Source organism: Salmo salar, chromosome 19, assembly GCF_965601325.2.
Source record: "Salmo salar chromosome 19, fSalSal1, whole genome shotgun sequence".
In the NCBI taxonomy this organism is placed as follows: domain Eukaryota; kingdom Metazoa; phylum Chordata; class Actinopteri; order Salmoniformes; family Salmonidae; genus Salmo; species Salmo salar.
The window spans coordinates 2,506,672-2,529,605 of record NC_138309.1 but is presented as its reverse complement, the minus strand read 5'-3'; the positions used below and the strand labels follow the sequence as shown (position 1 = coordinate 2,529,605).

General features: G+C 43.7%; 1 protein-coding gene and 1 pseudogene across 4 annotated transcripts in view; one reads left to right on the top strand and one right to left on the bottom strand.

The window, feature by feature from the left end:
* Positions 1 to 6,042: 6,042 nt before the first annotated feature.
* LOC106578284 (mediator of RNA polymerase II transcription subunit 24) overlaps positions 6,043 to 22,934 on the bottom strand; it is a 34,524-nt gene continuing 17,632 nt past the window's right edge. For all 4 annotated transcript variants that reach the window (XM_014156957.3, XM_014156958.3, XM_014156959.3 and 1 more), the window contains exons 20-26: positions 21,229 to 21,493; positions 17,741 to 17,922; positions 13,325 to 13,418; positions 13,085 to 13,184; positions 11,548 to 11,628; positions 11,127 to 11,275; positions 6,043 to 6,515 (exon numbers count right to left, since the gene is read on the bottom strand). In XM_014156957.3, coding sequence (XP_014012432.1) covers positions 6,399 to 6,515; positions 11,127 to 11,275; positions 11,548 to 11,628; positions 13,085 to 13,184; positions 13,325 to 13,418; positions 17,741 to 17,922; positions 21,229 to 21,493 — 988 coding nt within the window. In that variant the 3' untranslated portion in view covers positions 6,043 to 6,398. The remainder of the gene's footprint in view (positions 6,516 to 11,126; positions 11,276 to 11,547; positions 11,629 to 13,084; positions 13,185 to 13,324; positions 13,419 to 17,740; positions 17,923 to 21,228; positions 21,494 to 22,934) is intronic.
* LOC145862285 (uncharacterized) lies at positions 19,777 to 21,003 on the top strand (annotated as a pseudogene).

The window sequence follows — 22,934 nt, the reverse complement described above, 5'->3', positions numbered from 1 at the left end:
GCTCCTCCTGCTCCTCCTTGCACAAAGGCGGAGGTAGCGGTACTGCTGCTGGGTTGTTGCCCTCCTACGGCCTTCTCCACGTCTCCTGATGTACTGGCCTGTCTCCTGGTAGCGCCTCCATGCTCTGGACACTACGCTGACAGACACAGCAAACCTTCTTGCCACAGCTCGCATTGATGTGCCATCCTGGATGAGCTGCACTACCTGAGCCACTTGTGTGGGTTGTAGACTCCGTCTCATGCTACCACTAGAGTGAAAGCACCGCCAGCATTCAAAAGTGACCAAAACATCAGCCAGGAAGCATAGGAACTGAGAAGTGGTCTGTGGTCCCCACCTGCAGAACCACTCCTTTATTGGGGGTGTCTTGCTAATTGCCTATAATTTCCACCTGTTGTCTATTCCATTTGCACAACAGCATGTGAAATGTATTGTCAATCAGTGTTGCTTCCTAAGTGGACAGTTTGATTTCACAGAAGTGTGATTGACTTGGAGTTACATTGTGTTGTTTAAGTGTTCCCTTTATTTTTTTGAGCAGTGTATATATTTCCGGTCACAACTTGCAGACTTGTTTACGTGCTGCTGTGCGTTTTGTTGCCAATCTTACTTTGCTACCTGACTACTTCACGGTTTTTACTTTTTCATTACCGTATATTTTTTGTTTTTCCCTTACTCAACTTTTTTCATTCAACTTTTTCACCCCGGAGGTTTTTTCTGGACATGGTTCATCAGGACTTCAAACAGCCGAAGCTAAGTAACATTAACATAATGCCTTCTAATTGCAGTCGTTGTACTTATAATATACAGGAGAACGATCGCCTTACGGCGAGGATAGCTGTGCTGCAAGCCCAGCTTCAGACGCAATCGTTAGGCAAGGGCAATTTCAGTGTAGGAAAGGATGAAACAGCGTCTGTGCCACCAGTAAGTACAGATAGTAACGTTAGTATAAACCCCCTCGCACGGTCCCCGCAGCCGGACAACTTTCTCATGGCTTCTGGAGGGAAACGCTGTAGAAATGCTCAACCGGTGTCGCTTATTCAGCCGACAGAAACTTTCAACCGGTTCTCCCCATTAAGCGAGTCGGAGTCTGAGGCCGAAACTTCTCTGGTCTCTGCTCCTCCCGTTATGGGGTCTGAGACGCCGAAGCCTCTCACCATTAGCTCTGACAAATTGAAAACCCTAGTCATTGGCGACTCCATTACCCGCAGTATTAGACTAAAAACTAATCATCCAGCGATCATACACTGTTTACCAGGGGGCAGGGCTACCGACGTTAAGGCTAATCTAAAGACGGTGCTGGCTAAAGCTAAAACTGGTGAGTGTAGAGAGTATAGAGATATTGTTATCCACGTCGGCACCAACGATTTTAGGATGAAACAGTCAGAGGTCACCAAGCGCAACATAGATTCAGCGTGTAAATCAGCTAGAAAGATGTGTCGGCATCGATTAATTGTCTCTGGCCCCCTCCCAGTTAGGGGGAGTGATGAGCTCTACAGCAGAGTCTCACAACTCAATCGCTGGTTGAAAACTGTGTTCTGCCCCTCCCAAAAGATAGAATTTGTAGATAATTGGCCCTCTTTCTGGGACTCACCCACAAACAGGACCAAGCCTGGCCTGTTGAGGAGTGACAGACTCCATCCTAGCTGGAGGGGTGCTCTCATCTCATCTACGAACATAGACAGGGCTCTAACTCCTCTAGCTCCACAATGAAATAGGGTGCAGGCCAGGCAGCAGGCTGTTAGCCAGCCTGCCAGCTTAGTGGAGTCTGCCACTAGCACAGTCAGTGTAGTCAGCTCAGCTAACCCCATTGAGACCGTGTCTGTGCCTCGATCTAGGTTGGGCAAAATTAAAGATGGCGGTGTTCGCTTTAGCAATCTCACTAATATAAAGACCTCCTCCATTCCTGCCATTATTGAAAGAGATTGTGATACCTCATCTAGGACTACTTAATGTTAGATCCCTCACTTCAAAGGCAGTTATAGTCAATGAACTAATCACTGATCATAATCTTGATGTGATTGGCCTGACTGAAACATGGCTTAAGCCTGATGAATTTACTGTGTTAAATGAGGCCTCACCCCCTGGTTACACTAGTGACCATATCCCCAGCGCATCCCGCAAAAGGCGGAGGTGTTGCTAACATTTATGATAGCAAATTTAAATTTACCCCAAAAAAAACAACAACGACGTTTTCGTCTTTTGAGCTTCTAGTCATGAAATCTATGCAGCCTACTCAATCACTTTTTATAGCTACTGTTTACAGGCCTCCTGGGCCATATGCAGCGTTCCTCACTGAGTTCCCTGAATTCCTATCGGACCTTGTAGTCGTCGCAGATAATATTCAAATTTTTGGTGACTTTAATATTCACATGGAAAAGTCCACAGACCCACTCCAAAAGGCTTTCAGTGCCATCATCGACTCAGTGGGTTTTGTCCAACATGTCTCTGGACCTACTCACTGCCACAGTCATACTCTGGACCTAGTTTTGTCACATGGAATAAATGTTGTTGATCTTAATGTTTTTCCTCATAATCCTGGACTATCAGACCACCATTTTATTACATTCGCAACAAATAATCTGCTCAGACCCCAACCAAGAAGCATTAAAAGTCGTGCTCTAAATTCTCAGACAACCCAAAGATTCCTTGATGCCCTTCCAGACTCCCTCTGCCTACCCAAGGACGTCAGAGGACAAAAATCAGTTAACCACCTAACCGAGGAACTCAATTTAACCTTGCGCAATACCCTAGATGCAGTTGCACCCCTAACAACTAAAAACATTTGTCATAAGAAACTAGCTCCCTGGTATACAGAAAATACACGAGCTCTGAAGCAAGCTTCCAGAAAATTGGAACGGAAATGGCGCCACACCAAACTGGAAGTCTTCCGACTAGCTTGGAAAGACAGTACCGTGCAGTATCAAAGAGCCCTCACTGCTGCTCGATCATCCTATTTTTCCAACTTAATTGAGGAAAATAAGAACAATCCGAAATTTATTTTTGATACTGTCGCAAAGTTAACTAAAAAGCAGCATTCCCCAGGAGAGGATGGCTCTCACTTCAGCAGTGATGAATTCATGAACTTCTTTGAGGAAAAGATCATGATCATTAGAAAGCAAATTACGGACTCCTCTTTAAATCTGCGTATTCCTCCAAAGCTCCGTTGTCCTGAGTCTGCACAACCCTGCCAGGACCTAGGATCAAGGGAGACACTAAAGTGTTTTAGTACTATATCTCTTGACACAATGATGAAAATAATCATGGCCATTAAACCTTCAAGCTGCATACTGGACCCTATTCCAACTAAACTACTGAAAGAGACGCTTTCTGTGCTTGGCCCTCTTATGTTGAGCATAATAAACGGCTCTCTATCCACCGGATGTGTACCAAACTCACTAAAAGTGGCAGTAATAAAGCCTCTCTTGAAAAAGCCAAATCTTGACCCAGAAATTATTTTTAAAAAATATCGGCCTATATCGAATCTTCCATTCCTCTCAATTTTTTGAAAAAGCTGTTACGCAGCAACTCACTGCCTTCCTGAAGACAAACAATGTACACGAAACGCTTCAGTCTGGTTTTAGACCCCATCATAGCACTGAGACTGCACTTGTGAAGGTGGTAAATGACCTTTTAATGACTTCAGACCGTGGTTCTGCGTCTGTCCTCGTGCTCCTAGATCTTAGTGCTGCTTTTGATACCATCGATCACCACATTCTTTTGGAGAGATTGGAAACCCAAATTTGTCTACATGGACAAGTTCTGGCCTGGTTTAGGTCTTATCTGTCGGAAAGATATCAGTTTCGTCTCTGTGAATGGTTTGTCCTCTGACAAATCAACTGTAAATTTCGGTGTTCCTCAAGGTTCCGTTTTAGGACCACTATTGTTTTCACTATATATTTTACCTCTTGGGGATGTCATTCGAAAACATAATGTTAAATTTCACTGCTATGCGGATGACACACAGCTGTACATTTCAATGAAACATGTTGAAGCCCCAAAATTGCCCTCGCTAGAAGCCTGTGTCTCAGACATAAGGAAGTGGATGGCTGCAAACTTTCTACTCTTAAACTCAGACAAAACAGAGATGCTTGTTCTAGGTCCCAAGAAACAAAGAGATCTTCTGTTGAATCTGACAATCTGGATGGTTGTACAGTCGTCTCAAATAAAACTGTGAAGGACCTCGGCGTTACTCTGGACCCTGATCTCTCTTTTGAAGAACATATCAAGACTGTTTCAAGGACAGCTTTTTTCCATCTACGTAACATTGCAAAAATCAGAAACTTTCTATCCAAAAATGACGCAGAAAAATGTATCCATGCCTGTGTTACTTCTAGGTTGGACTACTGCAATGTTCTACTTTCCGGCTACCCGGATAAAGCACTAAATAAACCTCAGTTAGTGCTAAATACGGCTGCTAGAATCCTGACTAGAACCAAAAAATTTGATCATATTACTCCAGTGCTAGCCTCCCTACACTGGCTTCCTGTTAAGGCAAGGGCTGATTTCAAGGTTTTACTGCTAACCTACAAAGCAGTACATTAGCTTGCTCCTACCCATCTTTCTGATTTGGTCCTGCCGTACATACCTACACGTACGCTACGGTCACAAGACACGGGCCTCCTAATTGTTCCTAGAATTTCTAAGCAAACAGCTGGAGGCAGGGCTTTCTCCTATAGAGCTCCATTTTTATGGAATAGTCTGCCTACCCATGTGAGAGACGCAGACTCAGTCTCAACCTTTAAGTCTTTACTGAAAACATCTCTTCAGTAGGTCCTATGATTAAGTGTAGTCTGGCCCAGGGGTGTGAAGGTGAACGGAAAGGCTGGAGCAACGAACCACCCTTGCCGTCTCTGCCTGGCCGGTTTCCCCTCTTTCCACTGGGATTCTCTGCCTCTACCCCTATTACGGGGGCTGAGTCACTGGTGTTCTTCCATGCCGTCCCTGGGAGGGGTGCGTCACTTGAGTGGGTTGAGTCACTGACGTGGTCTTCCTGTCTGGGTTGGCGCCCCCCCTTGGGCTGTGCCGTGGCGGAGATCTTTGTGGGCTATACTCAGCCTTGTCCCGGGATGGTTGGTTGGTATATATATATACCAACCAACCAGCCACAACGGTGTGGCTGAAATAGCCAAATCCAGTAATCTGTGTGTGTGTGTATATGCATATACGTGTGTGTGTATATGCATATACGTGTGTGTGTGTGTGTGTGATAGAGATATATATATATATATATATACACACACATACATACATATACACACATAAATATGTACATATAAATATACACACAAATATATACACACACACACACACACCGTATATGTATATGCATATACACACACACAGATTACTGGATTTGGCTATTTCAGCCACACCGTTGTTGACAGGTACATAAAATTGAGCATACAGCCATGCAATCTCCATAGACAAAAATTGGCAGTTGAATGGCCCGTACCGAAGAGCTGTGACTTTCAACGTGGCACCGTCATAGGATGCCACTTATCCAACAAATCAGTTTGTCAAATTTCTGCCCTGATAGTTTACCGGGCCAGCTCTAAGTGCTGTTATTGTGAAGAGGACACGTCTAGGAGCAACAACGGCTCAGCCGCGAAGTGGTAGGCCACACAAGCTCAGAACGGGACAGCCGAGTGCTGACGCATAAAAACCATCTGTCCTCGGTTGCAACTCACTTTTTTTGTATTTGCCATGGTAAAGTAGGACAGGGGGTATTGAGTAATAAGAAACACTTGTTTTGACTTTGTTGTAAAATGTTTTGCTACGATGTGCCCTAATGAATATGGCCCTATGTCTCAAAACAGTGTTAATTTCGAGAATTACATAATGTTATGTGATCGTGACATTCACCAGCCATATTTTTTATGACAAAATTCAAAGCCAGTCAAGGCAGGACGTCACTAAACAATGATACTGGTAAACTATTACTCTTGTACGAGTGCTGAAGGTCACTTAAACACAAAGTTGAATATAAGTTAAGTGAAAATAATAGAAATCTGAAAAATATCAGCATAAATTAACATACAAAAGTACTTACATTTTACATGATTCTTTATTATAAAAAGACATTATGTACATTGTATCGATAGGATGCCAGGGGAGTAAAACACTGATATATAGCAACCATAGAGATCAAAATGAAAGACAAACTACCTTTGAATGAATGATGGATGCAACCATGGTTTAATAACAGAACTATTTGGTCACCAACTCAGGAGTATGCTGAAACTGGCATTTCTATGCCAGGGTGATGAAACTAAGATAGCAGGGGCCAAGTTTAGAGGAGCAAAAATGTAAGTGGAAGTTGGGTTTGGACCTGAGTGACTGGTGGAATAGAATCCATGGAGAAGGTGGCGGTGGCTTCCCGTGCAGTGGACACCATTAGGGGTCTATAAGGCTGAGATGGCCTTGGCTGCCACCCTCCTCCCCAGGGGCAGAGTCAAGTCTGTGATTCCCAAGACCACCTTGGGCTTGGCCAGCGCAGGAAGTTTCACCAGCTCTGAGACCTGGGGACGGAGACACACACACACACACGTGAACAGCTGTGGCATTCTCCACATTCTTCAACACCACTAAAAACCATCATGGCAGTAATCTAACTTGTATTGGCCCCCTCCCAGTTAGGGGGAGTGATGAGCTCTACAGCAGTCTCACAACTCAATCGCTGGTTGAAAACTGTGTTCTGCCCCTCCCAAAAGATAGAATTTGTAGATAATTGGCCCTCTTTCTGGGACTCACCCACAAACAGGACCAAGCCTGGCCTGTTGAGGAGTGACGGACTCCATCCTAGCTGGAGGGGTGCTCTCATCTTATCTACGAACATAGACAGGGCTCTAACTCCTCTAGCTCCACAATGAAATAGGGTGCAGGCCAGGCAGCAGGCTGTTAGCCAGCCTGCCAGCTTAGTGGAGTCTGCCACTAGCACAGTCAGCGTAGTCAGCTCAGCTTTCCCCATTGAGACCGTGTCTGTGCCTCGATCTAGGTTGGGCAAAATTAAAAATGGCGGTGTTCGCTTTAGCAATCTCACTAGTATAAAGACCTCCTCCATTCCTGCCATTATTGAAAGAGATTGTGATACCTCACATCTCAAAATTGGGTTACTTAATGTTAGATCCCTCACTTCCAAGGCAGTTATAGTCAATGAACTAATCACTGATAATAATCTTGATGTGATTGGCCTGACTGAAACATGGCTTAAGCCTGATGAATTTACTGTGTTAAATGAGGCCTCACCCCCTGGTTACATTAGTGACCATACCCCCCGTGCATCCGGCAAAGGCGGAGGTGTTGCTAACATTTACGATAGCAAATTTCAATTTACAAAAAAAAAAAACAACAATGACGCTTTCGTCTTTTGAGCTTCTAGTCATGAAATCTATGCAGCCTACTCACTCACTTTTTATAGCTACTGTTTATAGGCCTCCTGGGCCATATGCAGTGTTCCTCACTGAGTTCCCTGAATTCCTATCGGATCTTGTAGTCATAGCAGATAATATTCTAATTTTTGGTGACTTTAACATTCACATGGAAAAGTCCACAGACCCACTCCAAAAGGCTTTCGGAGCCATCATCGACTCAGTGGGTTTTGTCCAACATGTCTCTGGACCTACTCACTGCCACAGTCATACTCTGGACCTAGTTTTGTCCCATGGAATAAATGTTGTGGATCTAAATGTTTTTCCTCATAATCCTGGACTATCGGACCACCATTTTATTACGTTTGCAACTGCAACAAATAATCTGCTCAGACCCCAACCAAGGAGCATTAAAAGTCGTGCTATAAATTCTCAGACAACCCAAAGATTCCTTGATGCCCTTCCAGACTGCCTCTGCCTACCCAAGGACGTCAGAGGACAAAAATCAGTTAACCACCTAACCGAGGAACTCAATTTAACCTTGCGCAATACCCTAGATGCAGTTGCACCCCTAAAAACTAAAAACATCTGTCATAAGAAACTAGCTCCACGGTATAGAGAAAATACACGAGCTCTGAAGCAAGCTTCCAGAAAATTGGAACGGAAATGGCGCCACACCAAACTGGAAGTCTTCCGACTAGCTTGGAAAGACAGTACCGTGCAGTATCGAAGAGCCCTTACTGCTGCTCGATCATCCTATTTTTCCAACTTAATTGAGGAAAATAAGAACAATCCGAAATTTCTTTTTGATACTGTCGCAAAGCTAACTAAAAAGCAGCCTTCGCAAATGGAGGATGGCTTTCACTTCAGCAGTAATACATTTATGAACTTCTTTGAGGAAAAGATCATGATCATTAGAAAGCAAATTACAGACTCCTCTTTAAATCTGGGTATTCCTCCAAAGCTCCATTGTCCTGAGTCTGCACAACTCTGCCAGGACCTAGGATCAAGGGAGATACTAAAGTGTTTTAGTACTATATCTCTTGACGCAATGATGAAAATAATCATGGCCTCCAAACCCTCAAGCTGCATACTGGACCCTATTCCAACTAAACTACTGAAAGAGCTGCTTCCTGTGCTTGGCCCTCCTATGTTGAACATAATAAACGGCTCTCTATCCACCGGATGTGTACCAAGCTCACTAAAAGTGGCAGTAATAAAGCCTCTCTTGAAAAAGCCGAATCTTGATCCAGAAATTTAAAAAAAAAAACTATCGGCCTATATCGAATCTTCCATTCCTCTCAAAAATTTTAGAAAAAGCTGTTGCACAGCAACTCACTGCCTTCCTGAAGACAAACAATGTATACGAAACGCTTCAGTCTGGTTTTAGACCCCATCATAGCACTGAGACTGCACTTGTAAAGGTGGTAAATTACCTTTTAATGACGTCAGACCGAGGCTCTGCATCTGTCCTCGTGCTCCTAGATCTTAGTGCCGCTTTTGATACCATCGATCACCACATTCTTTTGGAGAGATTGGAAACCCAAATTGGTCTACATGGACAAGTTCTGGCCTGGTTTAGATCTTATCTGTCGGAAAGATATCAGTTTGTCTCTGTGAATGGTTTGTCCTCTGACAAATCAATTGTAAATTTCGGTGTTCCTCAAGGTTCCGTTTTAGGACCACTATTGTTTTCACTATATATTTTACCTCTTGGGGATGTCATTCGAAAACATAATGTTAAATTTCACTGCTATGCGGACGACACACAGCTGTACATTTCAATGAAACATGGTGAAGCCCCAAAATTGCCCTCGCTAGAAGCCTGTGTTTCAGACATAAAGAAGTGGATGGCTGCAAACTTTCTACTTTTAAACTCGGACAAAACAGAGATGCTTGTTCTAGGTCCCAAGAAACAAAGAGATCTTCTGTTGAATCTGAAAATTAATCTGGATGGTTGTACAGTCGTCTCAAATAAAACTGTGAAGGACCTCGGCGTTACTCTGGACCCTGATCTCTCTTTTGAAGAACATATCAAGACTGTTTCAAGGACAGCATTTTTCCATCTACGTAACATTGCAAAAATCAGAAATTTTCTGTCCAAAAATGACGCAGAAATATTAATCCATGCTTTTGTTACTTCTAGGCTGGACTACTGCAATGCTCTACTTTCCGGCTACCCGGATAAAGCACTAAATAAACTTCAGTTAGTGCTAAATACGGCTGCTAGAATCCTGACTAGAACCAAAAAATTTGATCATATTACTCCAGTGCTAGCCTCCCTACACTGGCTTCCTGTTAAGGCAAGGGCTGATTTCAAGGTTTTACTGCTAACCTACAAAGCATTACATGGGCTTGTTCCTACCTATCTTTCCGATTTGGTCCTGCCGTACATACCTACACGTACGCTACGGTCACAAGACGCAGGCCTCCTAATTGTCCCTAGAATTTCTAAGCAAACGGCTGGAGGTAGGGCTTTCTCCTATAGAGCTCCATTTTTATGGAATGGTCTGCCTACCAATGTGAGAGACGCAGACTCAGTCTCAACCTTTAAGTCTTTACTGAAGACTTATCTCTTCAGTAGGTCCTATGATTAAGTATAGTCTGGCCCAGGAGTGTGAAGGTGAACGGAAAGGCTGGAGCAACGAACCGCCCTTGCTGTCTCTGCCTTGCCGGTTCCCCTCTTTCCACTGGGATTCTCTGCCTCTAACCCTTTTACAGGGGCTGAGTCACTGGCCTACTGGTGTTCTTCCATGCCGTCCATGGGAGGGGTGCGTCACTTGAGTGGGTTGAGTCACTGACGTGGTCTTCCTGTCTGGGTTGGCGCCCCCCCCCTTGGGTTGTGCCATGGCGGAGATCGTTGTGGGCTATACTCGGCCTTGTCTTAGGACGGTAAGTTGGTGGTTGGAGACATCCCTCTAGTGGTGTGGGGGCTGTGCTTTGGCAAAGTGGGTGGGGTTATATCCTGCCTGTTTGGCCCTGTCCGGGGGTATCATCGGATGGGGCCACAGTGTCTTCTGATCCCTCCTGTCTCAGCCTCCAGTATTTATGCTGCAGTAGTTTATGTGTCGGGGGGCTAGGGTCAGTCTGTTACATCTGGAGTATTTCTCTTGTCTTATCCGGTGTCCTGTGTGAATTTAAATATGCTCTCTCTAATTCTCTCTTTCTGTCTTTCTCTCGGAGGACCTGAGCCCTAGGACCATGCCTCAGGACTACCTGGTATGATGACTCCTTGCTGTCCCCAGTCCACCTGGCCGTGCTGCTGCTCCAGTTTCAACTGTTCTGCCTGCGGCTATGGAACCCTGACCTGTTCACCGGACGTGCTTGTTGCACCCTCGACAACTACTATGATTATTATTATTTGACCATGCTGGTCATTTATGAACATTTTAACATTTTGACCATGTTCTGTTATAATATCCACCCTGCACAGCCAGAAGAGGACTGGCCACCCCTCATAGCCTGGTTCCTCTCTAGGTTTCTTCCTAGGTTTTTGGCCTTTCTAGGGAGTTTTTCCTAGGGAGTTTTTCCTAGCCACCGTGCTTCTTTCACATGCTTTGCTTGCTGTTTGGGGTTTTAGGCTGGGTTTCTGTACAGCACTTTGAGAATATCAGCTGATGTACGAAGGGCTATATAAAAATAAATTTGATTTGAAATTTGTATTACGTAAATATCTCATGCTGGAGGTCACAATCACTATCAAAGTTGTTCATCACCAACTGCTATCACATGGATAACCCTAGTTTCCCTCTCACTACTCACCATGGTGAAAGGCATGAACTGCAGAATGCTTCCGCGGCTGCCCTGCTCCAGACACTCCACACACTCCTCCATGAAGCTCTGCACGAACTGGGTGTGTGGCCCTGCCGTCTTGGAGCCCAGGATGGATGAGATCAGCAGGAAGAGGTTGGCTTCAGAGGAAAAGAGCATGGCAGATGTAAGAGAGGTCAACTAAAGACAAGGGGGGACAGATTTATTAAGCATTTCTTTTAATTAAACAGAAGTTAGAATTAAATCGTAAAATGATCATTATGAGAAGCAATACAACATAAAGGCACATTTAAAATTCGGAAAATATCAAAAGCGGGGAAAACTGTCAATTGCTTAGGTCCTGGTAAGCCATACTGGTAAACCATGATGCCTGTGAGGTGCTAAAGGTTTAAGACAGGTGCGTGGTTCTAACCTAGGACGCGGTTGAGAGGGTCCCTCATGTTGACCGTGTGGAGCTGGGAGGCCGACAGGGAGGTGGACATGGACCGGTCACCTAACACAACCACAGGAGACAAGGTAAAGATCAAAGCTCATTATAGTGACAATCAATTGGAAAGGAGAAAAGGTCTTCAATAGCAAAGTCAAGAGAGTAGGGGGTTATAGGCAACCAAGGTTAAAGACCCCATATGGAAGTTGTCTCAATACACATCACGGCTCAGATAGTCTTTGAATAAGGAAGTTCTCCTTACGTCTCAAATCCATAACCTCCTGCTCTAAGTTGGCACTGGTCCACTTCCCTTAATGGATTTCAAAGGAAAGGACGGGTGTCAGAAAAGGGTGTAAAAGGACCGGTGTCAGAAAAGGAGGGTGTAAAAGAACCGGTGTCAGAAAAGAGGATACCTAGTCAGTTGTACAACTGAATGCCTTCAACTGAAATGTGTCTTCAGCATTTAACCCTCTGAATCAGAGAGGTGCGGGGGCTTTATTAATCGTCATCCTCGTGTTTGGCGCCCGGGGAACAGTGGGTTAACTGCCTTGCTCAGGGGCAGAACGACTGATTTTTACCTTGTCAGCTTGGGGATTCGATCCAGCAACCTTTTGGTTATTGCCCAATGCTCTAACCACTAGGCTACCTGCCGCCCTGGTGTAGGAGACGAAGGGTAAAAAGGACTGGTGAAATGAGTCTTTAAGGACACTCCTTCCTATTTCAGGGAAATGGCAGAGGAAGACAAATGTCTAAATAACTGTTTTCCATCCACTACTCTACACATTACATCCCACTTCACTTAAAGTGTGTTTGCCCAAAATGTCCCTCTACACCCCATTTTTGCACATTGGGTTTCTACCTGACACTAACTGGTTGAATTACACTAGTGGTGTTTTTACAAATGCCCCTATCACCCCAGTGACATGAATAGTTTCAATGTATCAAAAGCCTTGATGAACCATGAGCCATGCAAGCGTCAACTTGCTGACAAAGTCAGGATCGGAAGACAGTATTTCACAAAAGTCTTACACTGTTTGGAAGGCTCAGGCGCAAGCTCATTTGCGTTTGCCTGTAATTTAGTTGAGAGAACTTGTGTCTACTTGCTGTTTACAGGGGTTCAAAACCTTACTCTGTCTTAACCTTCATAGAATCTGGGTGGAGGCATTCATCCCGAGGCAATTGGGATGTCACATGAAAAGATCGTATATTCACAACATCACAGTAAAAAGACACGTAAGAAAAAAAAGAGACTTTTGAAACTTGCGCTCTCCTGCAGTGAGCAGAATATAACAATAATACTATCAACTATTATCGTTATATGCAGGGCTGCATTCAGCAGGCACAACGTTGCGGAACATTTCAGACAGAAATATTTGATGCTGGGAACAAACATGCCTCTGACAAGAATAAGGAACCACATCAGCTCTATTCATAACATTTTTATTTACAACATTCAACAACATTTGTAGACTGAACCTGCCGCTGATGTACTTTCTTTGACACTAGAAAACAGCAAACTGACCTGGACTAGAAAGGACCACCGGCTCGTCCTCGTTGGAGCTGAGCAGACGCATGAGCTTGGAGGGCTGCGTGTCGTCCAGAGGGAACAAGCTACTGTAGTCCTGGGGTTAACAAGAGGCATGTTAGACTGCATTACCCATAGCACTCAGGAAACATGACAATATAGTTTGTGTGCGCATGAAGTATGTTGTAACTTCATTAAATGCACTTTAAATAATTTGTGATTTGACTGTGTTGTTACCTCGATATCCTCCCGTTGCCTCTTGCGTTGTCGAGCTGAGGCCTGGCCTTTGTGGTGAGTGGAGAAGGAACTGAGAGCACACCATACAGACAGCCTGGAGAACAAGAGGACAAGACTGTCAACTGGACAGCAACAATGGAACACTGCCAAAACCAACAGTAAAGATGCAAAGATGAGGAATATATTTGTTAAAATAAGATTCAGGAAAAGAACCAATTTATCCAGTAATTCATTACATATATACTGTACAGGGAAGATGCATAACTAGGGCCTGCTTCACAGGCAACGATTAAGCTTAGTCCTGGGGCCGTACCCAAAGCATTTCAGAAAAAGGTCCTAGGAATACTGTTAAAACCTGTTTTAAGACCATAACAACTCCCAGCTCAGAGTAGGTTTTAATTGAGTCAAAAATGTGATTTTCCTGTGTTTTTTATACAGTATTCCATACTGTGGAGGTTGGAATAATACTGTGAAAATCAAGATAATTGTGAAAAATCTGGATAATGCCCATTTAGTGTAAAAGCGGTTTGAAAAGACCACCTGTAATTTGCGCCAGTTTTGGTGGGATTACATTTTTACCTGATTTGGTGACATCACCAGGCTGTAAATTAGTTAATAAGCCAATAAGAAAGAGAGTTCCAAACCTCTGCCAATAACAGCTAGTTCAGTTCCCTTCCTCACTCAGACCACTCCCATACAGACCCCTCTAAATTCTTGCTTTGTTACTTTGACCATTTTAATTTAAAACAATCATAGTAAGGTACTTAAAAGGGAGTGTAGCACCCATTTCTCAATGCCAGAAACGCATATAATAGTAAGAAAACACTGAAATTACAATCAATTGTTATATATCATAATGATGTTCTAAAAGTTTGGTTTGAGATTTTCCAACTTCGGAAACTATCCAACACCCTGCACAATGAATGAAAAACGTATTAAAAAGCAGGATACATGTGAGAATGAGGCAGGCAAATTGGGCGTCTACTCGTCAAGCATCTCAAACAGCCAGAAGCACCAGCAGAGACCGAGCATCATCATGGGCTTCAGTGAGCATGAAAGTGAACCGGGTAAATGAAAGGGTTAGCTTGCTATCTCGATGCTAACTTTAGCTAGCTGTAGCGCATTAAGCTCATGTCTTCCATCTAAATAACACTGATTATAAAAAACTCACCAAATGTAAACATGACTGCTAACTGTTGGTGGCTAACTTGATGCTGTCATACTATAGATAGGCTTGTACAATGGGAGAGAGTAGTTTTGGCCGCGATAGAGGTCACTAGACAGGTTTCTATTGACCCAGGTTTATTCAACCAAAGCAATGCCGCAACAACAACAACAAAAAATCACTCCGACGTGTAATGGAATCGGCAGATATAGGAGAAATGTTCTAAAGATCGGCAAAATTTGTAGGGTGGATTTTTCTGCTGTCATACTTTATTGGCGACAAGTGATGATGGAAACTGTTTTTCCGAATAAATCATTATTGCCTAATCATTTTGAAGGAACGTGGGGCATGTGATATCACCATGTAACTAGAAAGCTCCACTCCACAATTATTTCTAGATGCCTGCAAAATAAAAAATATTAAACTATAAAAATAAAAAATAAAAATAAAGGTTCCTCTGCAGGACAAGGATTTCCTGACTTTCAAGAATGCCTGAATTGCTTTGGTTTTGCTACTATTACGGTATAAAGCAAGTTTTGCTGTAATTCAGCCATTCTGTGGCTCAGGAGAAGTTTTATATACAGCCCACCGAGTGTGGGCTAAACTTAAATGCCACACTTCGGCCATTGATCCGATAACTGATCTGGTGGCATTTCAGAGAAGCTTATGGTGAAAAATTGCAAGATTATGTTATAATACTTTAATTGCATCAAATGGTTGTTTTATGCAACAGAATAGAGGATTCTTATAACTATTGTGTGTGTGTTCTATTGAGGATGGGCCTCTGGGAGATAACACTGACAGGAGACTTACAAAGTCTTTTGGGTGATAAAACCTAGAGATATCACATTCCAGAGCATGAGTTAATGTTTCTGTTCTATATGGTACCAGGGAGAGATGACCCCAGGGCCAGACCATGGTCTGTACAATGAAAGATAACTGAATTATAAGTATCTGTCATACAAATCTTAACCTCGTGACCCATTCTATACATCTGTTGTTCGTCATGTAGGTTGAAAGGGGTGTATCTTGGCAATAAAATACCTTTGTACTTTTGTCTCGGGGCTCTCAACAAATCACCTGAGCGTGATTTGTCGACCAGCCATCATTATCGTAGAGCACTAAATCGATTCACTTTGTGGTGTGTGTTGTATTGACCTGCTGCCTTATTAATAAGTGACTAAAGATTTAGTTTAAGTACAACTCTGACTTGTGTGATAAGTTTGTCTCTCATTTGAAAGTAAAGAAATTAAGAACCACAAGCTCCATAGCCATGCTTTCTTTGGAGGGGTACATAGTATATTTTGCTCAATAGGAAAGTTTATTTTGGGATCAATGTTGTCATAGTTGCTTCTTGTTAAAGATGCTACTAACGTTAGCTTGCTATAGTTAGCTATCCTCTTCCGCCGTTTCTGAATTAATTTATGGCTATTTCTTTCTAGCTGGCGAAGTGAGCTTGATTTTGTTTGTGTACTGCCATATGTCGATAACATAGCTAAGTTTGTTACTGGTATGGGCTATTAAATATGCTAAATCTAGCTAGCTAGTTGGTGATAGCCGCAAGCTAAAACCGGGGAGAGAGAATTGACTGTTTTATCTGCTGCTGGCTTGCTAATGTTCACTCAAATACTTATTTCCACATGTAATTGATTTGATTTATATTCTACAAAGATTATGTCAATATGTTGTGAATATTGTAGAAAAATCCTCACAGACGTTTTCCATACTATAAAGTTAAGGGACACTTACAGTTTACCATCTACAGTAGGCTATACAGGCAATATGTTCCTCGACTGTGTGAGTCAGATATTACGATCATGCGTTCAGGGCTTTCTGGCAGTCAGTGTTTTTTTTCCATACGGGAGCATAAATTGTACAATTATAAACAAACAAATACTTCAAGTTAGAACCCATGTACTGTATATTAGTTAATATACAGCACCAACAACATAAATATCTGTTAGGGTCCATTATCTGCTACGTTAACTTTTACCCAGAAATGATTTGATATTGAGATAAAAACAGATGCATTGGACCTTTTTAAGCCACTGCTCAGACAACCTGAGCCAGGAGTAAAATCAATGAATAAAAGTTTCTCAGCTGGTAATCACAACAGGTACCACAAAGGAAAGATGGTGATGACGCTCATTGACATTGTTGCACATGGGGAATAACCAATCGCGATGAGGCGTCGCCAGCTGTGAACTCTTATAGCATGCTTCAGACAACCACGGTGAATGTGACTGTACATTAAATGTTGCAATGGTGAAACGTTTGATAGAATTTTCCCCGTTGCCTAATATACTAGCATGCATAACCTTTTTCTAACCAATTCTGATGGTTGTTAAAAGCAGAATTTTAATAATATCACTGTTATATCAACACACTCGTCATTCCCGTTTAACAACTAAATCGCTTTGGCACAGTAGGCATCAAGTCACGAATGTTGCATAAAACGTTTGAAAGGTCTATCATTTTCATCGAACACAATCAACGTTAACATAGGCCCTAGATGCCTTTAATTGCTTAATTTAATGGCATGGCCAATTTAGGCATCTTTTTGAAATACCAAGATGTAGGTTATTTATTAGTCTAGTGGTTATAAGTCTATATAGGCACCTCGTGAAAGTATTGTCAAAAGCACTGAATGTAGGTCTAGATTTATTTTTATTTCACTTGTATCTAGGCAAGTCAGTTAAGATCAAATTCTTATTTACAATGACGGCCTACCCAGGCCAAACCTGGACGATGCTGGGCCAATTATGCGCCGCCCTATGGGACTCCCAATCACGGCCAGATGTGATACTGCCTGGATTCGAATCAGGGACTGTAGTGACGCCTCTTGCACTGAGATGCAGTGCCTTAGACCGTTGCGCCACTCGGGAGACCCAATTTATGGATTGATCATATAGAAATATCAAAACAGTCATTCAACAACTCCAAAGCAAATTGCATGTGGTGCAGGAACCACTTAATCACTGCCCTTTATCATTAACAAGTTACCTGGTGGTAACACTTAAGTGGTTAGGACAGCTCATGAGGCCTAAAAAGCATGCTCAATGGGGAATCTCAATTGAAAGGGATTTTTTTGTCCAGGACTAGGCTTAAATCAGTGTTCTGGAAACTGGCCCCTACAGTCACCTATTAAGCCAGGTAGCTAGCAATATACAGTCCCTAGCTAGCTAGCACATGGCACAGACATCACATAGTCACTGAGAACCAGAGAGACTACACTAGGAGGACTGTCTTACTTGGCCAAGGCCTTGCCAGGTGGATCTGCCAGGCTGTGCCAGTGGGCTGAGTCTGTGAGCAGGTTGGGCAGGATGTGGCCCAGCAGGGTGAGAGTGATCTGCTGGGTGTCCAGGCAGAAGATGCTGTAGAGCAGTTCCACTACCCGGTTGGCCCACTCCTGGCGAGTCTCCTTCAGCAGCTCCTGAGTCACACATAGAAATTAGGAATGGATTGATAAACACCCTATACCCTCCATACTCAACTGGCGGACTGGATCTGGACTCGGTCAGGCTTCGACCCCTGGTATCATATAAACACACATAAGACATGGAAGAATGTATATAATTGCAGGAAATTAGCTTTAAAAAAACAGAAAAACAAATCTCTGCCCCATGCGAAATGTGTAGAATTGTGGGAAATTAGCTTTAAAACTGCAAAATTCTCTCCGCCAACAAGGGGGTGAACAGTTTGGGGTCACATGGGTTGCGAGGTGTGGGTTTGTTATTACGCCGATAAATTACATTATCCATCCGGACCTTTCCCACCTAGGAAAGGCCTGTGACCGGACCTTCTCAAATAGTAGTTGAGTACCCCTGCCCTACACAGTTAGAGTAAATGCTCACATACACACAACTTGAATATTGAAAAATCACTATAGAGTAGTCAGATTTTGGGGGGGAAAAGTGCAGTTTGTTTATGTAAAAGTTTGGTCTTAATTTAAAAACATATCCATGTGACTTTTGTTACATGCAAGGATATACCATCACATTACAAATTGTTTTTAAATGAAAACACATTGAAATGTAGGTATTTGAGATTGAGCAACTGCAGCTTTGTTTACAATAAGGCTGCATCTTTTTGGTGGTTTTAGTGCGCACAAAGTGATGGTTATTTCCTTTCTCTCATGTTGCGTTTCACATGAAAATGCAAATGTACTTTGGTAGCGCGCATTTATCCCTCTCCGGCCTGACATACAACTGTTTGCCATTTTCCCCACTTCAAATAGAGCGATTATTATCTGACACAGATCCAAATTCAGCAAACCAATTATAGTACAGTATGAAGATACGAAGAAACTGCTACACCAATATAAATCCCCGATCACGCATGTAGGCGATGTCATGGCGACGTTAGCTAGCTAAGCTCATGCGCAGAAAAACGTCATCAGGTCTAACGGTCTGTCGCGCAAAACCGCGCATGTGCAAGGCATTAAATCAAGGCACCCTTCGATATAAAGCGATTTTTGATGAAAATGAAAACGACAATTTCAGCTAATTAAGACATTGGCTCGAATCTAGGTTTTGCATTTAGACTGAGAAAATTAACATCTAAGGAAAAGGTTTCACTTCCCAAACCCAGGTCTGGTCGGACGAGTCTGCTTCGCATGCGTTCCCAGAAGTCTCGCGAAGTTGCGCCACTGGGTTTATAAACTGGGGACAACATTTTATTCATACGCTGTCGACTGAAATTCAACGCTATAGGCTTGCTAGCACTGGCAGCCACCCAAAAGTAATTTATTTAGTTAACCGAGACAGGAACATAGCAAAATGAGGCAAGAAGACATGGCGTACAAAAAGTATTACTTTCAGACAGTGCGACATGACGTTAAAAGATTTTTATCATGGCGAACATCGGCTTCATCTTTCACAGCAACGCTATCCCATGCTCCTTTATTACGACGGGACGCTCGATTCCAGAACCCTGGGCAGCAGTTGATGTACACGACAATAACAGCCTTAAACTCAATGCTTACAGAGAAAGAAAAACAACCCGTCTGTCTTTTAAAAATCAACATCTTTGGATTTTTTTACATGGACTTGAAATCAGTAAGTAAAATCAAAATCACAACCAAGACATCTTAAAATCAAATCAATAAACACAAACCTATTGTCAATGCACAATGCTGTTGAATGTGGGAAAATGTAGTCTGGCTATACATTTCATTTTGCAAAAATGTACCATTTAGTTTTCCACAGGCATTATTGACGCTTATGATGAGATTTAAGTTCCAAGAGAGAATCTACTCGAAAGGTCTCCTGATCACTACCCAGTCACCATGGGAAATGTGTATTCTCTCTCGCCCAGCTATCAGAAGGCGGCTGGAGATGGGCCCGCAATGTTGGGCAACGGCACAACAGTTCAGAACAGCAAGAACGCCAGAGAGAAGAACCTGAAGCGTCGCTCCCGCTCATCAACATAAAGCGAAAGGGCGGCTCCAAGAAGGCGCAGCCTAACGGGAACAACCAGAACAATGTGACCCACCTCAACAATGAGAACCTGGGGAAGTCTCAGTCCCGCACCAACCTGTACACCCACACCCAGGACCAGAGCACCCCAGACCTCGTCAAGAGCTCTGACAACGCCTCCTAGCCGGACAAGAAGGTCCCCCTGACACGCCCAAGAGGGTGATGGTCCAGGCCTTCACCGGCGAGCTGCTGCGCGTCCTGTCCCTAACGCCCTAGGGCTGTGGCTGCAGAGCGTGGACCACTTCCTGCTCCACCACAATTGGGGGAATCAGAGCATCCTCACCCCAGCCAATGTGGTGTTTGTCTACATGCTGTGCCGCAAGGCGGTCTTCTCCGAGGCAGCCACCGAGCACCAGCTGCAGGCCGTGGTGATCACCAGCCTCTACCTGACCTGCTCCTACATGGGAAACGTGGTGATCACCAGCCTCTACCTGACCTGCTCCTACATGGGAAACGTGGTGATCACCAGCCTCTACCTGACCTGCTCCTACATGGGAAACGTGGTGATCACCAGCCTCTACCTGACCTGCTCCTACATGGGAAACGTGGTGATCACCAGCCTCTACCTGACCTGCTCCTACATGGGAAACGTGGTGATCACCAGCCTCTACCTGACCTGCTCCTACATGGGAAACGTGGTGATCACCAGCCTCTACCTGACCTGCTCCTACATGGGAAACGTGGTGATCACCAGCCTCTACCTGACCTGCTCCTACATGGGAAACGTGGTGATCACCAGCCTCTACCTGACCTGCTCCTACATGGGAAACGTGGTGATCACCAGCCTCTACCTGACCTGCTCCTACATGGGAAACGTGGTGATCACCAGCCTCTACCTGACCTGCTCCTACATGGGAAACAAGACCTCCCCACTCAGACCCTTCCTGGTGGAGAGCTCCAGGGACATCTTCTGGGAGAGCTGCCTGTCTATCATCAACCTGATGAGTGGCAACATGCCCCAGATGAGCACGGACCAGCACTATTTCTTCCAGCTGAAGAACGAGAGCCAGAAAGATGAGCCGCTTACTCAACGTTAGCTCATCTGATGTAACGTTAGCTACCGTTAACATTAGATGTCTAATTCATATTGTGCTATAACTAGTACCATATCTTTGATAAATCTTGTAGGCGTGAAAACATCAAAAGAAAGCGTAGCCCATTGTCACCTTGCAAGGTTTCCAACAGACCAAAGTACAGTAACTCCACTGTTATATAGGTCAACCGCCCCTTTACCCCCTCCCCATCTCATAACATTCACTAACCTTGACCAGGTTGTTGGTGAACCAGAACACCCCTCCTGTGTGCAGCAGGCTCTCAAAGAGGTGTAGTGCACCACTGTCCACCCAGCCCTTCCACAGCACCGAGCGGAATTGCTTGCGGAGGGCCTCATGGATGGGCTCCTTGGCCGAGAGCAGGTTGCGATAGGGGATGGGCTCCTGGCCCTCCATGGGCGGCCGCAGGGCCAGGCCTGTCTGCTGGAACACGTCAGCACACATGTTCTCCAGGATGGAACTCATGATCACCACCCTGGGGGAGAGATGAAGGGTTAATGAGCTTGTGCTTACGGGATTTTCAGTCTGGTTGCTATACACTGGTGGTGAATTATGGGAGTTGCCTGATTACAATGTGAAATGGGTTGAACACTAAGGAAGGTGATACAAATCATTCAATCTGTTGTCGTCATCATCGGCTGACCCCCTTTTAAAACGTCAGTGTTAACTAGAATTTGTCTGGTTGATTAGACATCTGCTCAGTGGCTAAATAATCAGGCTAATGCTTTGGTTGTTGAAAAACATTGTCCAGAGTGAGTGCATGTGTAGAGCGGGCTGTGTGCGTGTCAGACCTTGGTTCAAATACCATTTCAAATATATCAATTACTTTCACATACTTTTCAAAAGTAAGTATTGTGATGTTATATTTGAAAAGACAAGTAGTTGAATATTGGAATGCATTTGGAAATACACTTGGACAGTATTGGCATGCATTTGAAAATACTCAAATACACTCCCATACATTTAACCGAGGTTTTGAAAATATTATTTGAAATAAGTATTTGAAAATACTTCCAATAGAAGTAGTTGATTCGGGCCACGTAAGAAAATACTAACACAGAAAATAAGTATTTAAATAACAAATAATCAAATACATGTACAGTGCCGTCAGAAAGTATTCAGACCCCTTGACTTTTCCACATTTTGTTACATTACAGCCTTATTCTGAAATGGATTAAAGTGTTTTTCCCCCCCTCATCAATCTACACACAATTCACCATAGTGACAAAGAAAAACAACTTTTTTAGAAATGTTTGCTAATTTATTAAAAAGAAAGAAGTACTCAAACCCTTAGTACTTTGTTGAAGCGCCTTTGGCAGTGATTACAGCCTCGAGTCTTCTTGGCTATGACGCTACAAGCTTGGCACACCTGTATTTGGAGAGTTTCTCCCATTCTTCTCTGCAGATCCTCTCAAGCTTTGGCAGGTTGGATGGGGAGCGTTGCTGCACAGCTATTTTCAGGTCTCTCCAGAGATGTTAGATCGGGTTCAAGTTCGGGCTCTGGCTGGGCCACTCAAGGACATTCAGAAACTTGTCCCAAAGCCACTCCTGCATTGTCTTGGCTGTGTGCTTAGGGTCGTTGTCCCGTTGGAAGATGAACCTTTACCCCAGCCTGAGTGCTCTGGAGCAGGTTTTCATCAAGGATCTCTGTACTTTGCTCCGTTCATCTTTCCCTCGATCCTGACTAGTCTCCCAGTCCCTGCCGCTGAAAAACATACCCGCAGCATGATGCTGCTGCCACCACGATTCACCGTAGGGATGATGCTAGGTTTCCTCCAGACGTGACGCTTGTCATTCAGGCCAAAGAGTTCAATCTTGGTTTCATCAGACCAGAGAGAAAAATAAATAAATAGTTAAACTGTAAAAAGACAGGTGATTAGATAAGTGATCTGTAGTGATTTTATATATTCTATAAA